Source organism: Cyanistes caeruleus, chromosome Z, assembly GCF_971803275.1.
Source record: "Cyanistes caeruleus chromosome Z, bCyaCae1.hap1.1, whole genome shotgun sequence".
Taxonomy (NCBI): Eukaryota; Metazoa; Chordata; class Aves; order Passeriformes; family Paridae; genus Cyanistes; species Cyanistes caeruleus.
In genome coordinates this window covers 20,974,126-20,994,025 of record NC_141732.1, presented here as the reverse complement: position 1 = coordinate 20,994,025, position 19,900 = coordinate 20,974,126, and the positions used below count along the sequence as shown (strand labels likewise).

General features: G+C 40.0%; 1 protein-coding gene across 5 annotated transcripts in view; it reads right to left on the bottom strand.

Moving 5' to 3' along the window:
• The window catches only part of CEMIP2 (cell migration inducing hyaluronidase 2), a 62,668-nt gene that overhangs the window by 29,244 nt on the left and 13,524 nt on the right, over positions 1–19,900 (bottom strand). For 3 of the 5 annotated variants that reach the window (XM_086869345.1, XM_023944696.2, XM_086869343.1), the window contains 3 exons: positions 7,756–8,092; positions 3,179–3,319; positions 2,067–2,628 (listed from right to left, as the gene is read on the bottom strand). In XM_086869345.1, coding sequence (XP_086725471.1) covers positions 2,067–2,628; positions 3,179–3,319; positions 7,756–8,080 — 1,028 coding nt within the window. In that variant the 5' untranslated portion in view covers positions 8,081–8,092. Of the gene's footprint in view, positions 1–2,066; positions 2,629–3,178; positions 3,320–7,755; positions 8,093–10,500; positions 14,970–19,900 lie in introns of those variants that run through there. The other 2 variants (XM_023944697.2, XM_086869346.1) reach the window with 2 other exon arrangements.

Below are 19,900 nucleotides of genomic sequence, written 5' to 3'. Positions count from 1 at the left end.
ATAAAGTTATTTTGATGCATGCTTTGGATTTCACATGTTGCAGGAAGAAGTAGAAGGGGAGAGGGCTGTAATGGAGTATTCACCTCCATGCTGACATCTTTTTCACCAGCTTTAGAGGTTTAAGACAGTGGCCCCTGCTTTTCCTGAGCAAGCCATCAGGGAAAGCTTCTTGCCTATCTTCCACTAAGAACAAAATAATTTTATGTGCTTACAGAGCCTTTACTGACTAAGAAAAGCAGACAAGAATCAGTTCAGCAGAGAGGGAAAAAAGGCTGTTTCTTCCCAGTTACAGGATAAAGAAGTTCCTCATTTCAGACAAACTGGTGTGGAGGTCATGGGCAGAGACAAATACCAGAAACCTACATGCACCTCCCAGGGCAGGCTGGGCTGGCTACACCAGAACCTGAGCAATCTGAAGCCACACAGGCTTTGCTGCTTTCAGGAAGTGGTATTCTACTATAGGACATCCAGGTCTTGACACTTTTGGCCAAACTGCTTCAGAGGAGAGAGCATTCCATCCCACACCCCTGTGCTTACATAGCCAGTGACACAAATGTACTCCTGACAGGAACTGAGGTCAGAACATGCCATCCTGACTGACACGCCAGCCTGCCTCTGCCAAAGCACAGGGAGGAAACTAACTGGAATCCAGATGTCAGGGGATAGTGAGGGATAAGAATAGAATGGAAAAACCAAATGACCAATTTCCTGGAAAACACTGGACAATATGAAGAGGTTATACAACCATCTTAATAGAACAACAGACTGACAGGCAGTTAGGAGACTGGGTATACTTTTCACTTGTATTGCCAACACAGAATCACAGAATCATTTAGGCTGGAAAATATCTCTAAGATCAAATCTAGCCTTTGACTGATGGGCACCTTGTCAATTAGACCATGCTAAAAAGTACCACATCCAGTCATTTCTTGAACACCTCCAGGGATGATGACTCCACCACCTCCCTGGACAGTCTGTGCCAATGCTTAATATCCCCTTCCATTAAGAAATTCCTCCTATGTTGAACTGTAAACCTCCCTGGATGTGGCTTGAGGTTACATCCCCTTGTTCTGTCACTGGTTGCTTACAAGAAGAGGCTGACCCCCACCTGGCCTGTAGAGAGTAGTAAGGTCTCTCTGAACCTCCTTTAGTTCAGGCTAAACATTCCCAACTCCCTCAGCAGCTCCTCATATGACTTACATTCTAGAAGAACTGCCCTTCTCTGGACACGCTCCAGCACATCAGCCTTTATTGTATTAAGGGCCCAGAACTGGACACGGGAGTCAAGATGTGGCCTCACCAGTGCTAGTACAGCACTGCCCAGTCCTACTGGCCACATTATTGCTGATAGTAGCCAGAACCTTCTTGATGGCCTGGGAACAATGCTTTGCGTTGCCCAGACTAGTGTGGACAACCCTCTGCAGCAGAAAGCCAAGTTCAGAACGTGCACTAAATGAACTCAACTAAATGAAGAGCAATGAAGAGCAGTGCAAGTTTCCTGCTTTAATAATCCCTGTTATATCTCTTCTACAGTCTCACCATCCAAATCCTGACCAACTGAAAAGAATGACCAAAAGATATAGAAACACCTTGTAACTGCATTTCAATCACAAAATAATTTTACAAGTCAGGTCCTTTGAGATCTCAGTGGAGAGGTAATGTACTTTTATGTCAACAGCACAGGAGTATGAATAAGTTGTTTGATACCTGGGATTAGTATTCCTTAGAAACAATGTTTTGGGTTGGAAGGAACCTTAGAGATCATTTAGTTCCATTCCTTGCTCTTCCAAAGTCATACAAATTAAAAGCTTCACCTAGAAACTGTTATCTATGTCTTAGTTTAATTTCTAGAAAGAACAGTGAAAGCAAGTGATTACAAGTAAAAAAGTCTGTCACACAGACACCAGTCTCTGCACTGTACTGCTAATTGAACACTATTACTGCAGCACTATGTACAGCACCAAGGACTCTCTGAAAACGTTATGGAATGTCAAAGCTTAACAAATCCCCACAGCAAAACTGCGTGTCATCTTTACTCAGCACAAAATAGAAAATAAATTACTTACCTGTAACTTAATCCTCTGACATACTTACTTCCCAGAAGATTTTGAATAGTCACTCTGGTTTCTTCCAAAAGATTTTTAGCAGCTGAATCTCCTACAGCAATAGCAATAATGCGACCAGGATGCCCATTTTTCAGTAAGTTCTGGAGCTTTAAGCTTTCCTCTGCAAATTCATGAGTATCAAACTTCAGCACTTCCAAAACCTCTGCTGTATCTTGATCGATCACCCTAACATTTAGTCCTCGGGAAAAATTCTTTTTAAATGTATAATGACCATAGGCCAGCCCTGAGAAATACATAGTCTTTGACAGAAGAGTCCATGATACCTTCTGGTGCCCGTGCAACTCCAGTGTTCCTTCAGGGCCCACGCCAATAAATTTTTTGCCAAATTCTGGCACATCAGCACCTTCGTTTGACTTCCCATACAAAATAATAGTTGCTTTGGATTTATAGCGGCATTTCTCTGCTCCAACATGAAGCATTCCACCATCCTTTATCAGGATAAATCGAGTTCTCAAGGTAATATTTTTAGAACCTTCTTTATCGTCACCAAAAACAAGTAAACCTAAAGGAAAAGAAGTATTTCTGTATATCAAAGCAAAATTCGGAGAGACTCAAATAGCCAAGCTCTGCAGTAAGAACAGAAAAAACTACAGATTTATTTTTCACACCCACGAATTAAGCTGTTATGTTCTTACACATATTTAAGAATGCTTGGGAAAGTAACTGCTACCAATTGTGATTTATCTTTCTAAGAATTTGCTGATTTATTCCAATTCTTTTTCTGCCTGTTTGGTAGGATTACTAATATACAACAGTTACCATTGGAGGACAAACAGATTCAGTACCACACAGGCTACTAAACAACCTTGTTTAGTAGAAACAGAAAACCACATCAATGCTGCACTGAAAAGATACTAGAGTATCATCACAGAGAATTCATCTTTCGAATTACATACTCAACCTGGCAGCAGGCTGAAAAGTACAAAAGCATGGGAACCGGTCAGTAAGCTGCAAGATGAAGTTTCAACATATTTTTATGCAATCACAGAAAAAAATCTGCATAAAAAATATGCAGGACACTGAAGCAAGGTATCCATTTTTCTATTTCATACCTCCATCCTGTATAACTATAGAGTGTACTGTAGCGTCTGAGTTCAGACGAAACAAATCCCCTTTTTTGATAATAACTCGTTTTTCAGGATCTTTGCCAGGGCTCCAGTTTTTAAGGCGAGGATTCTGATCAGGACAATTCTCTGCAATACAATGTGAAATCCAACTTTAAAAAAACAAACATCATCACATCAATCAAGGCGGCATTAGAATGAACACAAGTAAGAAAAGGTCAGTCACCCACAAAGGACTCCCACATCCTTCTGTGCTTTCAATACTGCAGTCATTGTATTTGAACAGCCAAAAAGACATCTGAAAAACAGCTAAAGTCTCGGCAGTAGGAAGGCATTTTATTTTACTGAATTAAAGTACTATTGACCACACATTGTTGACCATACTTCTGAACCCAAACAGATTTTTCTTTTATTTGCTAGGTCACCTGTCAAAGATAAGTGGAATGCAGTCAGAGAGCAATCACACTGTGCACTGGAAGCCTTAGGTTAGCCTAAGTAGGCTAACATGGTTGCAAAGCATCTCACCTCCTCAAGTCTCAACGCAGTCAGAAAGGCTGATCCCTTCTTACTTTTAAGCATTCAAATTCATTCTTTCAGTGGAAGCTTGCAGGATGGACAAGACACCCTTAACATACTTAGTATAAAACTTAACTAGCTAGAGCAGTTTCCTGGGAGATGAGAAATTTGGGTCTAGCTTAAACACTTGCATACCTTAGGAACTCAGTTTAAATATCAGGCTACAAACTACACAGGAGCAGAGACACACACAGTCCTTGCTGAAAGCCATGGCACTACACAGGCTATAAACTGAGCTACAAGGCCAGAGAAGGAGAGGAAACAGCAAGAAGTGACAGCTTGTAGGATTTCAGAGTAAGTTACAGCAATGCAGTACTTATACCACCCACCTCTTCAGCAAATTAAGCACCTGAGTAATGTGGAAGCATAGACATACTATAAAAACTGGAAAATATATTCCTTGGATTATCTTATCAAAATTTAAAATAAATATTTAAAAAATTAAATATTAAAAATATTTTTCCTATGTAAAAGACAATAAAGAAGTTGCCAAAATAAACATGTTAGTGTGCCAACTGAGGTTAACAGCCAAAACAGCCTTTTCACATCTTGTGTTCTGAAGAAATACACCTACACTTCTAAAGTGCTACTTCGGATGCAAAAAGCTATCAGAAATAATCCATCCTTGCAATGTCTAAAGAAACAGAAACCAAACCACAGGTTTAATACAAGCCAGCCTTAGTTTTGCTAACAGAAATGTTCTTCCTTTAGTATTAACTCTCCTTATTTCAAACCCCTCACAACTCAGGAAAGCTACATGAACCAAGATTTGACTACCAGTGGGGAAAAATTAGCAAACTGCAAAGGGCAGAAGGCATACAAGCATTATGAAAATAAAAACAAAATAAAATCTTTTGGGACGATCCTACAAAGACAGCTTTCAGAAAATGTAATTCAATATGAGGGAAAGCCAAAACACAAGAACTACAATCAGCAAGACTGCTGAGCACTCACCAGATAAAGGCAAGTCTACTGCCTGACTCATGCAGAGTCCCTAATCCCTTTTCCCCAGACACCACACACACAAGCACTGTGAAGAAACACTTATTTCCTGGCTGGTAGCAAAGGGCAGTGTGAGGAAACCATGAGTCAGCAACCTGATGACTTCTGCTTACTGTGATTCACGGAAGAGCAGACCTAGTGACCATATAATTTTCTACTGAATCAGAAAGAAAACGTATAAAACAGCAACTAAAAAAATCTATAATTTTAAAATCTATTGTACATTACAATCCAGCAAGAAAGCCATCAGAATCAGAAACAGGCATCCCTGTAATGCAAACATGCTTTTGGGGCACAGTGGGTCAACTTTTTGGCAAGCAGATTAGATGTGTTTAGCAAAAGTATTTTGAAATTCTCCCTTAGCAGTTGTGGTGGGCTGCATGAAAACATCAAATATTTAGAACTTCACCGTATGTTATCTCCAAATTTACCAAGTAGATTTTAGATAACAGTTACTGCCTTTAAAGTTTATTAAAAGTTAAATAAAAACAGAAGCACAGACCAGAAACCGTTAAGTAGTGATGACCTTGCCAAATTTAGCCACTCATGCTGAAAATTTTTCAAGTCAAGCCTCTGCTTCAAAACATTTCTGTAAAAAATGGGTCAGCATTCTTTCAGGTTTAATGGCTTCTATTAGAGCTGGGGGGGAGAAGTAAAATTTCTGCAAGTGGTGGAGGAAAAATACACCATCCCACCTCTAAGAAAGCATCTTGACCCCAAAAAAAACCCCAGTGCTAGAACCTTTCATAGAGCAAGCACATGAAATTTGAGAGAAGAGACAGGCAGGGAACAGTTTTCAAGGTACAACTAAATAGTTATTTTCTACTTGTTTAGACATGTCTGGAACTTTTAAGGACTCTGGGAAAAAGTTATCAGTGTTATATTATGCTCAGCAGAAGTTTATCAGACTTTGGCAGCTAAATTTTCTGAGGATCCTGTTTACCCTGGGAAAGGTCCAGCTGAGAGCTGCAAGAGAAAAGAACTTTTCCATCTCCCTAGGTTGTCATTCTGACCCCACATCAGAAGCCCGGGGAAATGGGGAAGGAAATTGCATTTCCATTGCTGTCCCTGATCTCCAGTGTTCAGGACTCCTTAGATGAGTCAGGAGTAGATGTCAGGAATACAGATGCAAGGAGGAAAAAGAAACCAGCTGACAAGCAGGAACAGAAATGCTGACAAGCAGCATTTTCCTTTTGGAGAAAGCATGGTGGAGGTTTAGAACTTAAGTGCATTTACTACCAAGTGTTACATTCCTTCCATTGCCTTTTAAACAGCTATTAAAAGTCCTGACAATATGGATTTCCAACTAGCCCTGAAGAAAAGCACACCTAACTGGAACTGGTGTTGTTTGCTGCAGTTACCAGACCTGCTCAGGTCAGAGCTATTGTACACGTGTTAATGCACACTAACATTTCAGCCTGCTGGGGAACTTCTGGGGAGTTTCTGCAACAGCCATACTGCAAGATTAAAACATCAGCCAGGCTTTCCCTAGTGCCTCTAGGAGTTTCTCTTGTTTCAGGGTTTCACAGTATCATAGAATAAAAACAGCTGGAAGGGACCACAGTGGGTCATCTTGTCCAGCCTCCCTGCTTAAGCAGGGTCATCCCAGAGCACATTGCATGGAATTGTGTCCAGACAGTTGTGGAGTAACACCAGTGAAGGATACTCCACAGCCTCTCTGGGCAATCTGTTCCAGTGCATGGCCACTCACCCAGTAAAGTTCATCCTCATATTAAGGTGGAGCTTCTTATTAACTCTTGTCTTATTGCACAACAGAACCAAGAGCCTGGCTGCACTCCAAAGTATTTCAGAATGTTAACTGGGTAAGTCACCCTCCAGTATCCTCTGGATTTGTCTGTAAGAAAAGTACTTACAGCATATGTACCCGTTACCAGCAATCTGTATCACAGCAAAGAAATAATCTTCTATTTTCCCAGGTTTTGTTATTTTCCTTCATAATTATTAGGAAAGCTCAGTAACTTCACCCCAGGAGGTATCTCAGCAAGCTACCACCAAGAGCACTTCAGCTGTATATGTGCATTTATTTTGTACTGTCATTGGAAATCTTCGGTTGGTTACCTGATTTGTTCAGCCTGCATTGCACTGACTTTGGAAGCAACATCCTTTGAATGACTATGTCAAAAGCCACTGAGAAGTCTGTTATTACAGTAGCCAACAGTTTAAATTCAAAATCCTGTTTAGATTTTAGAAACCTGACTACTGCCTTAAAAACAGCCAAAAACTCTAAACTCGCCAAAACAACCCACACTCCAAATTGTACTACCAATATTTAACAACTGCATCTCATAGCATTCTCTATGAGTGACTGGCTAGAGGGATGTACACTTTGTAATCACATCATTTTTGATGCTTTACAATTACTGACACATTTCAGAGAGTCTCCAAATTCCAAAAAAGTTGCCCAGTTTTCTAAAATGAGGTGAAAACAAAAAAATCAGGGCTAACAGTTAAAAAAAGGTCCCTGTCCAATTTGCATATAAACAAAACAAACACTACTGTTTGTTTTTAAACAATATTGTATTTATTGTATTTTAAAAAACTAGTAGCACAGGTTCTCAAAGATTTTAAAATTATTTTTACTGCAACATTTTTATACCATCTTCCTCAGTTACCGCTGAAACAGGTAGGATTTAGTTTTGTCTACAATTTGTGAACCTATGAGACTGGTTGTGCAGATAAAAATAATTATGCTTATAAAGCATTCATGCCTCTTTCGCCCCTCAACAATAATCTTTATTTACTGCTATGCCTTTCTGTTTCATGTAAGTAAATCAAACCATAAGTAATAAAAACAACATTGATAACAAAACCAGGAGCTGATCTTTTCCCCCAGTCTCTGCCTCCTTCATTGCTAAAATCGCAGGGGATGTCCTATTAACTTTCAACATTAGTCCTGATGCTGAATTACTGAGTTATGTTCACAGGTAGCAGCATAACTTCTAGGATAAGTTTCTTAATGAACTTACCATCTGGAGCATATTTTGAAGCTATTCCCAAAAAAATCCCCAGTGCAACAAAAAGTGAAAGGCTAGAAATGGCAGAGCAAATAAGAGTATTTTTATGCCTGTTGGCTTCTGCCTGTCGGCGGTGCTGCTCCACTGGTAAGGACGGGAGTCTTGTCTGGGCTTCTTGTCTTGCCGAGGTAAATTCTGCTGCAGCATGGCTCTGCGAAGGTGGCGGGGGACGGAGAGGGGCAATTCTCCCCAGGACATACCCCGAAGACCTGTGACTGCTCCCGTTCTGAGGATGGAGGAATGCAGGGGAGCTCCCCCTGGTATCAGTGCCTTGCATGTTATAAAGTCACTGGAACACACACACACATACACAGGGGGAAAAAATAAGAGACAGGCTTTCAGAATACAGAACAAAATACATAAAATGAAACAAAAAAAGAAACAACAACAAAAGGCAATTTTAAGCCACGTGTGTCAAGAACTGCTACTGAAGCTGTGACTATTTACAAAGTATCTGTTACTCAGTTGCTACTGGTCATTTGCAGTGGTATAACTGCATGGAACAATAGCACATGTGTCTTTGACAAAATTTAACTCAAAAACATGTGGTGTGGGAACCCAGTACGGCCCAGACCATTTCTTCATAATTCCAGTGGTTATTTTTCAGAGTATTTTCACAGTTAACTTGTATTATGAGATTAAGAAATCTGAACAATGAGACAGCAAAGCAACCCTTGCTTCCCCACAGTTATGCAAAGAATGTCTAAATGTATTTTTTCTGTACAGAAGCTGAACAAACTCCTCAATTTCCCTTATGGAAAAGAAGCTGAAAAAAACAAGCCTGCCTTCTACACTGGAAGCCCTAAAACCTGTTTAAATTAAAATACCAAATACTATTTTATTTCTAGTTATGCTGATGTAACTTAGGCAACACTTTTAATAAGCTGAGGTGTACAGAGACAGCAAACTCTTAACTTACTCATAGCAATTGCTAGTAGAGGTGCATCAGGAATGGTTCTGTAAGAAAGTCACCTGCACCTTACTTAGCAAACCTTGTGATTTTTCTCTGCTGACATGCCTGGATTTGGACCCAAAGCCTGGAAGCAACATGACTGCTCCAGATCTCTGTACCTATTGCCCAGAAATGAGCGCTGCTATTATTTCAGTTACTAGTATTGTTTCTGTCTTTCTTCTGAAGCACACCAAGAGGAAAGCATACCAGTGTCATCACTGCCTGTCCCATCCTCAGCAGCAGTTCTAACTCACCACACTTGTCTAGTTTAAGAGACAAACCTGCATTTGACTGTTTTCTCTGGTTTTCCAGTCAGCAGTGTTGTATGGAGTATTCACAAAGCTGACATAATTTTTTTCTCTCATTACAAGTAATATTTCTTGCAGATGAAATCTTTTCAGAAGGATGCTCAAGTCTGAGTTAACTGAAACTGAACTTTTGAAGCGATATCCTGAAGGGGATTTAGGCATAAGTCATGTGCATTAAATAGAAAAAATAAAAACTAATAATAATGGAAAGAGTATAAAGGTCCTCTTTCTGTTCTATTAACAAAGGGAAGTCTGAGCCATACTCTGATGTGTCAGGCACGCTGATGAAGGAGAAATGTGACAACTGTAATCTTATTCTGAGAAGCAGCAAAGGAGCCTTTTGTCCCACATGCTGCAAAATCTGATACTTCACTGTTTCAAGGAAAAAGAGCTGTTACTATTGAACAGGCTGGATTACCCTTTCATCGGAAAGACAATGCATCTCCAGCTGTATGCACAATGACAATGAAGGCACTGAAACATTAACTGGAGTTAAGCTATCCCAGAGTGCAAAAATTATTCCAAGTCCTCCAGAAGTGCTTGTTGCACCTGTTCATTATAACAAATTAATTTTCAGCATTCTTCTTCCTGTTCTTTGACAAACCTAATCCTAGGGTCTCAAACTTAACTGCCCAATCTGTTATGTGCACTGTGGAACAGTTTGCTTTAACCTCATGTGTAACACTCAACTCATCATCGCTCAGCAGTGAAAGTAATTTCTGTGTTTTAGATGTGGTATTAAAAGCTGGATAGAGATGGAGCTTTTCATCTGATTCAAAAACAGTATTTATGACTAGCTTCTTAATTAAACATTTTAAGAAATCTGATCCAGGATTGAGGTTTTGGTGTTGGTTTTTTTTTTTAGGTTTTTTGTTTGTTTGTTTTTGTTTGGTTGTTGGTTTGGGTTTTTTTTATGGTTTGAAACCCCAACTCCTTAAACTTTTAATTTTTCAGTTAGGACATTTTTCTGCTACACTGAGGAAATTACTACAGTGTTCATTATAGTGTGATATCAACAGTTAAAAAGTTTTTCAGCTACTCAGCTGTATCAACTGAATCCAGACTGGCTATGCAAGATTTGAAATAGTTTTACAGAATAATTTTCCCACAATTCTTCCCACCAAGGCCTTCTAAAGTACTGCCAGACCTCTAAAGAAATAATTTTAAAAACCCCAGAAAATATTCATTACAGCAGCCATTGGAAACACTTGTGTCATATTTCAAGCATATTCTGTGTTGCAGAAAGCTTTCTGCTTTGTTTGCAAACCTCATCTTGGCAATCATAAAAGGTTTTCAACTATCCCACTCAAGTGAAAACACAGCTTACCCCAAGGATGGGTGGGAAAGAGACAGCAGAATTGCTGTCTTACTCCTTACAAAATAAAAATAATTAAACTAAGCCAATAAGGAGATACTCAGCACATTCTAAAGACTCACCATATAGTTTTTCCATTACAACAGGAGTAACCATTGCAATACTTCCTTCCCTCTTCATGTGTTATTTGAAATTCTCTAGCTGAATAAGGATCTCTTCTATCCTGTAGAGCAGCTACCAGCTTTTTTGAAGGACAGACTGATAATCTGATTCAAATTATTGGTTTATTTCCACTCTGTGGAAGCCTTTAGAGAGAACCACACATAAGCATGTATAATAACTGTACGTATGGCCAGTTTTGCCCCAGAAAATGCAATAATTTGGCTGCACAAAAAGGGTTTGTATGTCATAAATACAGCATGAATTTTACTCTGCAAATGCATTTACAGAGTAAAATGCAGGACAAAATAACAAAACTGTTGAACCACTTTTCCTTGAAAGTTCCTATGCACCTGAATTTTCCCGCATTTCCCTTTGACCTGTGCCTACGCTGAGGTCTCCTAAAAGAGATCATGATCTAGGCATATCTTCCTGATGGTCAGTCCCAGAAAAGAACACCTCCTACTTTTGCAATTATACTGTGGTACACAGCATGGTGCAATATTTTGCTTCACAGCTTGCTTCAGAGTGCTTTCAGTAATAGTCAAGTTTTCACACTACATACACCAATTACCTAACTTTTATAAAGAGCTATATCTGTACAAATGTGTTATTTGTCATGCCATTCACGAATGCTGCTGTCTCACTATTCCCAAACTTTTTTGCACGTCAGCTTTCAACAGACTATTATGCAAGATTTGAAATCCATTATTCAAGACAGCTTTTAGTCAGAGCCACACTGCATGTGCTTCCAGCCCACCAGTAAGAGGGAAGCTTCCAATGCACAGACTCAGCTGGAGTGTCTCAGATGCTTCAGCCCACGATGTATCTGGAGTATCTCAGATATTTCATTGCCACCCATCTGCTGGATGACTGCACTATTTGCATATCGTTCTTTTGCTAGAGTAGCACAGCTCCACACAATCCAGGTTGCTGCTCATGCACCCCTTCCTACAGCATGGGCAAGAAAACAAGTACTTCTCATACTGGTCACATCAGCCAACCCAGCTTAAACCACCCTAAATTTCAAAAAATAAAAAAAAACAAAGAAAATGAAAATATTTATTTTGCACAGCTTCCAAGTGAAAACAGTGAATACCTGCAAGCCTGGATACGTCTACAGAGCTACTGAGCAAACAGATGTGGACAGCAAACCCCAGCAGGCAGACAGCAGTGAGCCACTGAACAGGCTGCAACATCTCCTGTCTCCTCAAGTATTCCTTCACCGCTTTTAACTTGTGCCACTACCACACTCTCATACAAGCCCACATTGTTCCACACGGTCAGAAACTGGAAACATATGCACTGTACAACCCAGGGATAACACATGAACCTCCTGAGACACGACTCTGTGCTCGGAAGCAAGCAGCATGCTTATCCGTTACTCATTTTGGGGCTGGTTTCCTGGAAAGAAATTGGCTTATTTTACCAGATAATTCAGAACATCACATGACACCACCCAAAAAGTGAGAAAAATACCAAGATATTTTACACTTCTATGTTGTCAAATGCTAAGTGTAATAAAACATATCAAACATGCTAAAAACCTCCCACACCTGCACCATCTGAAAACGTTGTAAAGAAAGTTTGCTTACTTAGAGTGCAAAGAAATTAATGCTTTTCTTTAAGCATATTTTAAGGATAACAGGCCTTAAAAATAAAAGAGAGATCAGAAGAAATGACACGCTTCCGTTGATCTGGGCCATCAAACACCACCAGCCCCAGTGCTGACCTATTACCACACTGTCTAGTTTCAGAGACTATAATTCCCACTAAGGAAAAGACTGGAGAAAAACAACATACACAAAAATAATATTTCCCCATGCAACACAGCAGTAAATTTGCAACGACACTAAGCTGGGAACGTGTGTCGATCTGTTGAAAGGGACAAGGGCTCTGCAGAGAGACCTGGAATAGTTGGATGGATGGACAGAGTCCAACAAGATGAAGTTTAATAGGTCCAAGTGCTGCGTCCTGCATTTTGGCCACAACAACCCCCTGCAGTGCTACAGGCTGGGGATGGTGTGGCTGGACAGTGCCCAGGCAGAAAGGGACCTGGGGGTGCTGGTGACTGCAGCTGGACATGAGCCAGCCCTGTGCCCTGGGGGCCAAGAAGGCCAATGGCCTCTGGCCTGGATCAGGAATGGTGTGGCCAGCAGGAGCAGGGAGTTCATTCTCCCCCTGTACTCAGCACTGGTGAGGCCACACCTGGAGTTCTGTGTCCAGTTCTGGCCCCTCAGTTTGGGAAGGACATTGAGACACTTGAGCACATCCAGAGGAGGCAGCAAGGCTGGTGAGGGGCTGGGAACACAAACCCTGTGAGGAATGGCTGAGGGAGCTGGGGTTGTTTAGCCTGGAGAAAAGGAGACTCAAAGGTGACCTCATCACTCTCTACAACTCCCTGAAAGGAGATTGTGGTCAGGTGAGGGTTGGTCTCTTTCTCCAGGCAACAGAACCAGAGGACACAGCCTTAAACTGTGCCAAGGGAAATATAGGTTGGATATCAGAAAAAAGTTTTCCACAGAAAGGGTGATAAAGTACTGGCACTGTCTGCCTGAGGAAGTGGTGGAGTCGCCACCCTTGGATGTGTTTGAAAAAAGACTGGATGTGGCACTCGGTGCCATGGTCTAGTTGAGGTGCTAGGGCATGGGTGGGACTCAATGGTCTTGAAGGTCTCTTCCAACCTAGTGATTCTGTACCACAAAAGTTATAATTGCTTTCCTGGTAGAGGAACTTGTCTGGTATAAACCAAAGGGCAGAGAAAAACCAATGAAAGGGACAAGAACTCAGAATTAAAAAGCTCCTAAGTAGACACAATTACTAAACAGAATGTGATGTCAGGCAAGCTTCTAAAGCATGACATGCACACCTTTACAGACCTTCAAGCTGGTCAACTACAACAGAAATAAAAATTTCAATGCTTCACATGCCTTGGAAGTCTCCAGTTCAACAAATCTCAACATCACCAGTAAGAACAATTCCAAATAAGGTGCCCACATGCTTTCCTTTCTGGTCCTCTCACATCCCTCTGGTCCTTTCCTTTCACATCCTCTCCTCCTGCCTCATTCTGAAATTACCTATTCACTAAGACAACAGACAGCATATTGAAAGCAACCTACTTTTCCACCCATGTACAAAAGCTGGAAGGAATATGTGCACAGTAAGATGGACTGCTACAGTTAAGTAACTGTTGGAAATCACATATTTAGAACATGGAATATTTAGAACAGCCTGAACAATCTCAGCTGAGTTACACACACAATAAAAAACCAACAAAACAAACAAAACCCAACAAAAAAAAACCCTGTAAAAACTCTACTGTCATCTAGACATATATATGCTGTTTTCTGAATGCTTCCACCAAGTTTTCTCCCATGCTCAGTACTTTCAGAAGAAAATCAGAGCAAAAATCAGCAAGAAACAAAGAATGGTAAAAGTTACAAAACTTTTAAGATAAGCTCTATTGCACTAGATTTTCTGAGTTTCCTGTGTAGCAACTAATAATTTTTAGTAAATTTCTTGGCACATAGAAAACACGTCAAATTGCATGATACACAACCAATGGAAACCACCTGAGCCAAGGTCCGTATGTCTTAAACCAAATCTTTCAAACCACAGAACCACTTCAGTACCACACATCAAGAGATAGAAGTGAAAGCATGCATCATATTTACAGTGCAAGAGAAGACCTTTAGATAGAAATAATCTTCATCAGCTGGTCTAATGAAATCTTTGAGAACATAAGCCTCTTTCCGGAAGAAATTTCAAATTTATATTTTAAAACTTCTATGCCTACAAACAAGTAGGGAAAGCTGGACTACATATGTTTAGGTGATATGCAAAACAATTAAGCTATTATCTATGGATTAGAAAGGATGATGAGGTGAGGGGGAGAGGATGGTGAGAAGATTGCATTCCAAGGGAAAGAGGTAAATAGACACTGGAATAGAATTTGTTTGTGAGAATAAATACGAAATTATGGTCAAGTAAAACCACTCTAGTGTCCATGGCAGACAGCATACACGAGAGCCATGAATTTCATTTCTACCCTCTTGTGCAGGTGTTTGGCAGATCACCAATAAGGATGAGGCAAAAACCAGAGGGTATTTGTACATGAGAAATGGTTCCCTGCTCCAATGACAGCTGGGCTTTTGACCTTCACATACAGTTTGTGTGAACAAACTCTGCAGCACTCACCTGGTTTCACTTACAGAGCAGTTGATGGAGCAGACGAAGTATCTGATCTTGCAGAAAGTTTATATACAAAATTTAAGGATTTCTGTAGTGCTGTAAAGATGCATCTTAATGCAGAAACTACAGGGACAAGTTTTTTCCAGTTTCTAGACACCAAACATCATCCTATAATCTTTCAAGAACTCTATATTGACCAAATGACACTGGTAAAAGGGCAAAATGGTATGTGACATTTCCAGTGAATTCTATTTTCCTGTCCTTTGTTTCTTTTTTGACACAGTTTATAAATTACTTATAAACTAGGGAGGTCTATTCTGTTTTACATTCGTTGTTTAAAAAACAGCATATTCTGGTGGAGGAAAACATGTAGAAACAAGTGAATTACTGACAACTTAAATACAGCACATCCAAGAGCACACCAGGAAATATGGCATATGCTGAAATAAGCAAAATGAATGGAATAATTTTTACTGCTCACTTTCAGAAATTAAATGTTTAATAATTTGTAAAAGAGATCAAGAGTGGAAACTTGCATTTTAGTCACCCATTTGCCATTAGCTTGCTGCATGAGTCACAGATTATTTGGGCCCCAAGCCTGTAACATGAGAAAAAGAAGTGGTCACAAGCCTCACAAGGACATTGTGAGAGTTAGTTTAGAGAACGCTTTGGCCTCAGCTCAGTGATGCATTTGAGTACAAGCCTACTTTTAAGTAAATAAATAGCTACACTTAAGTCAACAACTTTCACACGAAAGTGATGGATTTGCCACATTCACCTTAGGGAACCTGAATATGATGGTAGGGAAAAATCCAAACAACAAAAAAAAAAACACAGGGAAAAGCATTTAAACTACTTCTCATATGGACAATAAGAAGTAGTGTACAGATAACTCTAGAAAAACAAAAATCCTAACCAAACAGCTGCAGCCTAGGACTTCAAGGCAGAGAATTTTCTGTGTAATGGTAATACACTTCAGAGGGGTAAAGTTGAGTTCTAGCACTACCTTGAATCACTGGGCCTACAATGCTCCTCCAAAGAGAGAGATAATAAGATTAGATATCTATTATTAAATTAGAAAAGCTCTTATAAATATATTATAAGCATATAGAAAAATACAGGATATAACAGGCAGTGGGGAAAAGAGTCAGATCTGATATTTAGCTTTCGCAAACTGATACATGCAAAAAATACTCCTGAGTGTACACATATAATCTCTTAATCATCAAAGGGTTGTCATGTTTAAGTTATATTTAAAATATGAATCAGTGTAATGACACACTCTCTTCTATATCAGTATGTGAATTTCTTTTTTTCTTAGGCAAAGCTGTTAAGTTTTTAGAATTTTTTTTCTCTAGTCCAACTCAAGCTTCAGAAAATATGTTACCCCTTTTTCTGCATATTTGAAGGACTGTCTCTGCAGATTTTAACTGTGCATCAACCACAAAAAAATATGCTCCTTGAAAAACTGAATTGTTGCAGCTGCACACCCGCATTCTTTTGTCTTGCCTTTGTATGAGCCAAGTTAAATGAGTCTGCATTAAAAAACAATTAAGAGCTGCAAATCACATCCAATCACATCCAGTGAGAACACAGCTGTGACATCACCACCTCTTAGCTCTTTGAACCCTCAAAGGACTCTTCATATTGGTGATGAATGACTAAGAGAGAGGCTATATGACACAGGTCCATAGAGTCATAAGTAGCTGGTAGAATGCAAACAATACTTTATGCCTCTTCCAAGGAGTTAAAAAAAAAAAGCTGACACAGAAGTGTCTGAACCTGACTCAATACTGTGTGCTTCAGACTTCAAGAATTTATGTAGGTTCAGAAAGCAACAAGGTTGCAGAAGAGAAGTGAGTAGGGGACTCTTGGATCAATAACACTACCCCGAGTTTAGGAAGTCCTTGAAACACAAGCTGGAAGCAGTAGCATAACAATGTAGCTTCACCAGATGACTATTATTCACCACTGTCAGACATTGGATAACAGCCTGGATGGACATCCTGCCTGATGTGATGTGGTCACTCTTCTACTGCACATTAAGATCTCATTTAACTGTTTTTCACCTTCACTTTTCCAAAATCATCTCTTTCCTCTAAGGAGCAAATCCCCCCCAACTCAGCCACTGCAACTCTCTGCTGAGATCAGCAGCACAAAATACACTTTAACCTGATTAACATGCCAAACTGATACGTGGTAGCTGAAACATTGTACAGTTTTCATTTTACTGTAGGAACAGTGGCAATCTAGCAGAAGGGCACAGCACACACCAGTAATGCATGAGGGCACAAAGCCTTGTGAAAAGAGTTTCTACTGATGAGCTAATGAAGAATAACTTGACTGTATATCTGAATGCAAACCCATGGTTCTAAGTATCTCAATCACAGACCCACATGAGTGAGTTTTTGGTGAAAAAGGAACAGTGACTATGATATGTTTGTACAATTTTGTAAAAAAAAAAAAAAAAAAAAAAATTCTACAATTCTCCTTTTATAAAAAACATGAACAGCATATTTGGGATATCTAAAAACTGCAAAATCTCAAACAGCAAAACAAAGGCCTGTAATCCACTATTAAGTATGCATTCTGCTGAGGTGGTGGGTACACTCGCATTCTGGCTTACTACAGTGAATTCCATTCTAGGAAACTCCAGGAACTCTGCACCCTACTGCCAAGTACTGCAACATCCTGCCAGGTATAGCTAGTCATCTTGAATGACTGCACTACTCTTTTTTACACGTTCTTTTTAATCCCATGTGCCAAAAAGATAGAAGAGCTACTAGCACATACCCTTCCGTTAACCTACTTCACAACAAAGCAATAAAATCAGTTACAAGTTCTAAAGTATGCATTCTTTAATGCCTTCAGTGTTTTCTTTCCATGTTGGCAAATGCATCATTTTTCTCCCTCACATCTTTGCTCAACTTTCCTACCCCTTTTCCACTTTCTTTCTCAGTATTACTATTCCAGGAAAATATTTCTGCAGATTTCTACACCCACATCTACAAATAATTCCCATTTGTCTTGCCAAAAATACCTCTATTAAAGCAATAGTGAAATCCCTTTTGGTAAAAATAAGCTGTGAAAGTATCAAGCCTAATCACAATTTGACTCCAAACAAAAAACTGCAATTTACAACACAGACGAATCACGTTTTGATGCATACCGTAGGTGATTCTACGGAACAGCCTTACGAATGCAAAGCATGAACCTTACTGAAAGACTTCGGCTTATACTCCTATGATTTAATTTTTTAATAAACAGAAAGCGAAATTTATAGGTGACAATTTTCCCAGTAATTTCTGTCCAGAGTTTTTAGATCACTGTGTGGTGCAAACACACAGATGGTGAAGAACTGTGGGACAAGTTTCCTTGAGGTTGTGCATGATGGGGCCCATCGGCCAAGGACCTCCTTTAGGGTGGGGCAGAGCTAGCAGAGCTGTGTCCTCACAGCTGTGGAGGCTGCAGCATCAGCCTCCAGCAGACCACGGGGACCAGGTTCCCTCTCCTCTCTGGTTCCCCCCAGCTCTGGTGCAAGAAACAATCAAGAGGAGATGGAGCTCCAATCCTAGCACAGAGAGTAGTCAGAGCCTTCCCACAGGTAAAGAAACAAACAGCTCCCCTCCTGTTCTACAGGTAAGATAAACAAAATTGAGTCAGTGCTCATTTTCTGCAAACAAGACTTCCACAGCAAGAAGCTGAACTGACTTACCTCAAAACACACAAAAACAGTTTAATAAAACGTTTCTGAAACACACTGGACATATAATAAAGGAAGTTAATAACTGTGCTTTGTATTTAAAGCACATTAACAGTTATCCATAATTAAAAAACATTTCTAGACCTGACTGTCCAAGGCATGCAGACATTTCTTTGCAGCCTTGGTGGTATGTTGTTTTTAAGTATTTAAATAAGACTGAAAAACACCTGTCCCACTGCACTCTGTCTTTACTTAAGGAAATAAAACCTTCTAACTTCCTTTGAAGTACAAGCTACTCAAATATGTATCAACTTCAATTAAAAAAAAAATAAAGCTGCAAAATAACCAAGGTAGTCCCACAGCTTGTCTTCTACCTATTTTTATATTCATGCCTTAGAGGAAAAACAACATTTTTTGGTCCTCTGGTTTGTCAACTTGGAAGAGAAGTGAACTGTAGCACTAAAAGGTAACTTCCAGTCACAGGAACAGCTAGGAAACCTTTAGTGCATTTTATAGGGCCTTCTGAAAACAATGGCTTTTACACACCACCATCTTCTACTAGTCAGAGTCTCTTAACTAGCAACAAGTCAGACGAACTGGCTGAAAGCTTCCAAGCAATCCTCAACACCACTTTCCCCAGAAAATACTGTGGGGCTAATGTGTCAATATTTGTCATTAAAAAACCCCACAGTGTGCCACTGGAAAACATCTAACCCCATCTCAAAACAGCACACATCACAGCTCCTGTTGAGATCATACTCTGAACTCCACAAGACACTCTCATTTTAGCATGGACCTCACAAGACCTCTTGTCTTTGTCCTCCTCCCCTCCTTTCTTCTTCCCGAATCCCTTTGTATTTGGGGGCACTGCTTGTGCTTTACATAAAATTTATTTCCCTGGCCTCTTTGCCTAGCTCAGGTCCCCAGCATACAGTCTGCTGAATGCTGTATTAGCAGAGAGAATGCAGGAGGAGCAGGCCAGCAAGCTTGATTTGGCAGAAGACTTCACATTTGTGCAGGGTCCATGCATACAAAGCACCTCGAAGAGCTGTAGATTCCTAAGAACAAAGATGAACCTCCCTCCTCCTTACTGCTACCCATGGGTGATTTCACATCAGTAGCTAAGCTGCTGAAAATCTTTTTTCTGTGATTCAAGAAAACAGAATAGTGACACACAATAATACAAAGTACTACTTTATCCACCCTATCCCACTGTCTCTGTCGAGCCACAGCTGCTATTTTGTTTTTAGAACTACTCAGAAATATAAAGTCTCTTCCCTTTTAAGGAAACCGTGTCACTAAATACACATGTAAAATACAAACAAGGGTAGTATCTTCAGCACACAGCCCTCATCTAAGCTGTGATGTAGCACAAATGCAGTATTAATCGCTGCACACCCTCTTTTCTTAGAGGGGCTGCGCTGATGTACAACTCTCATTGCTCCTTCACGTGCCTCTAGGCAAGTAAA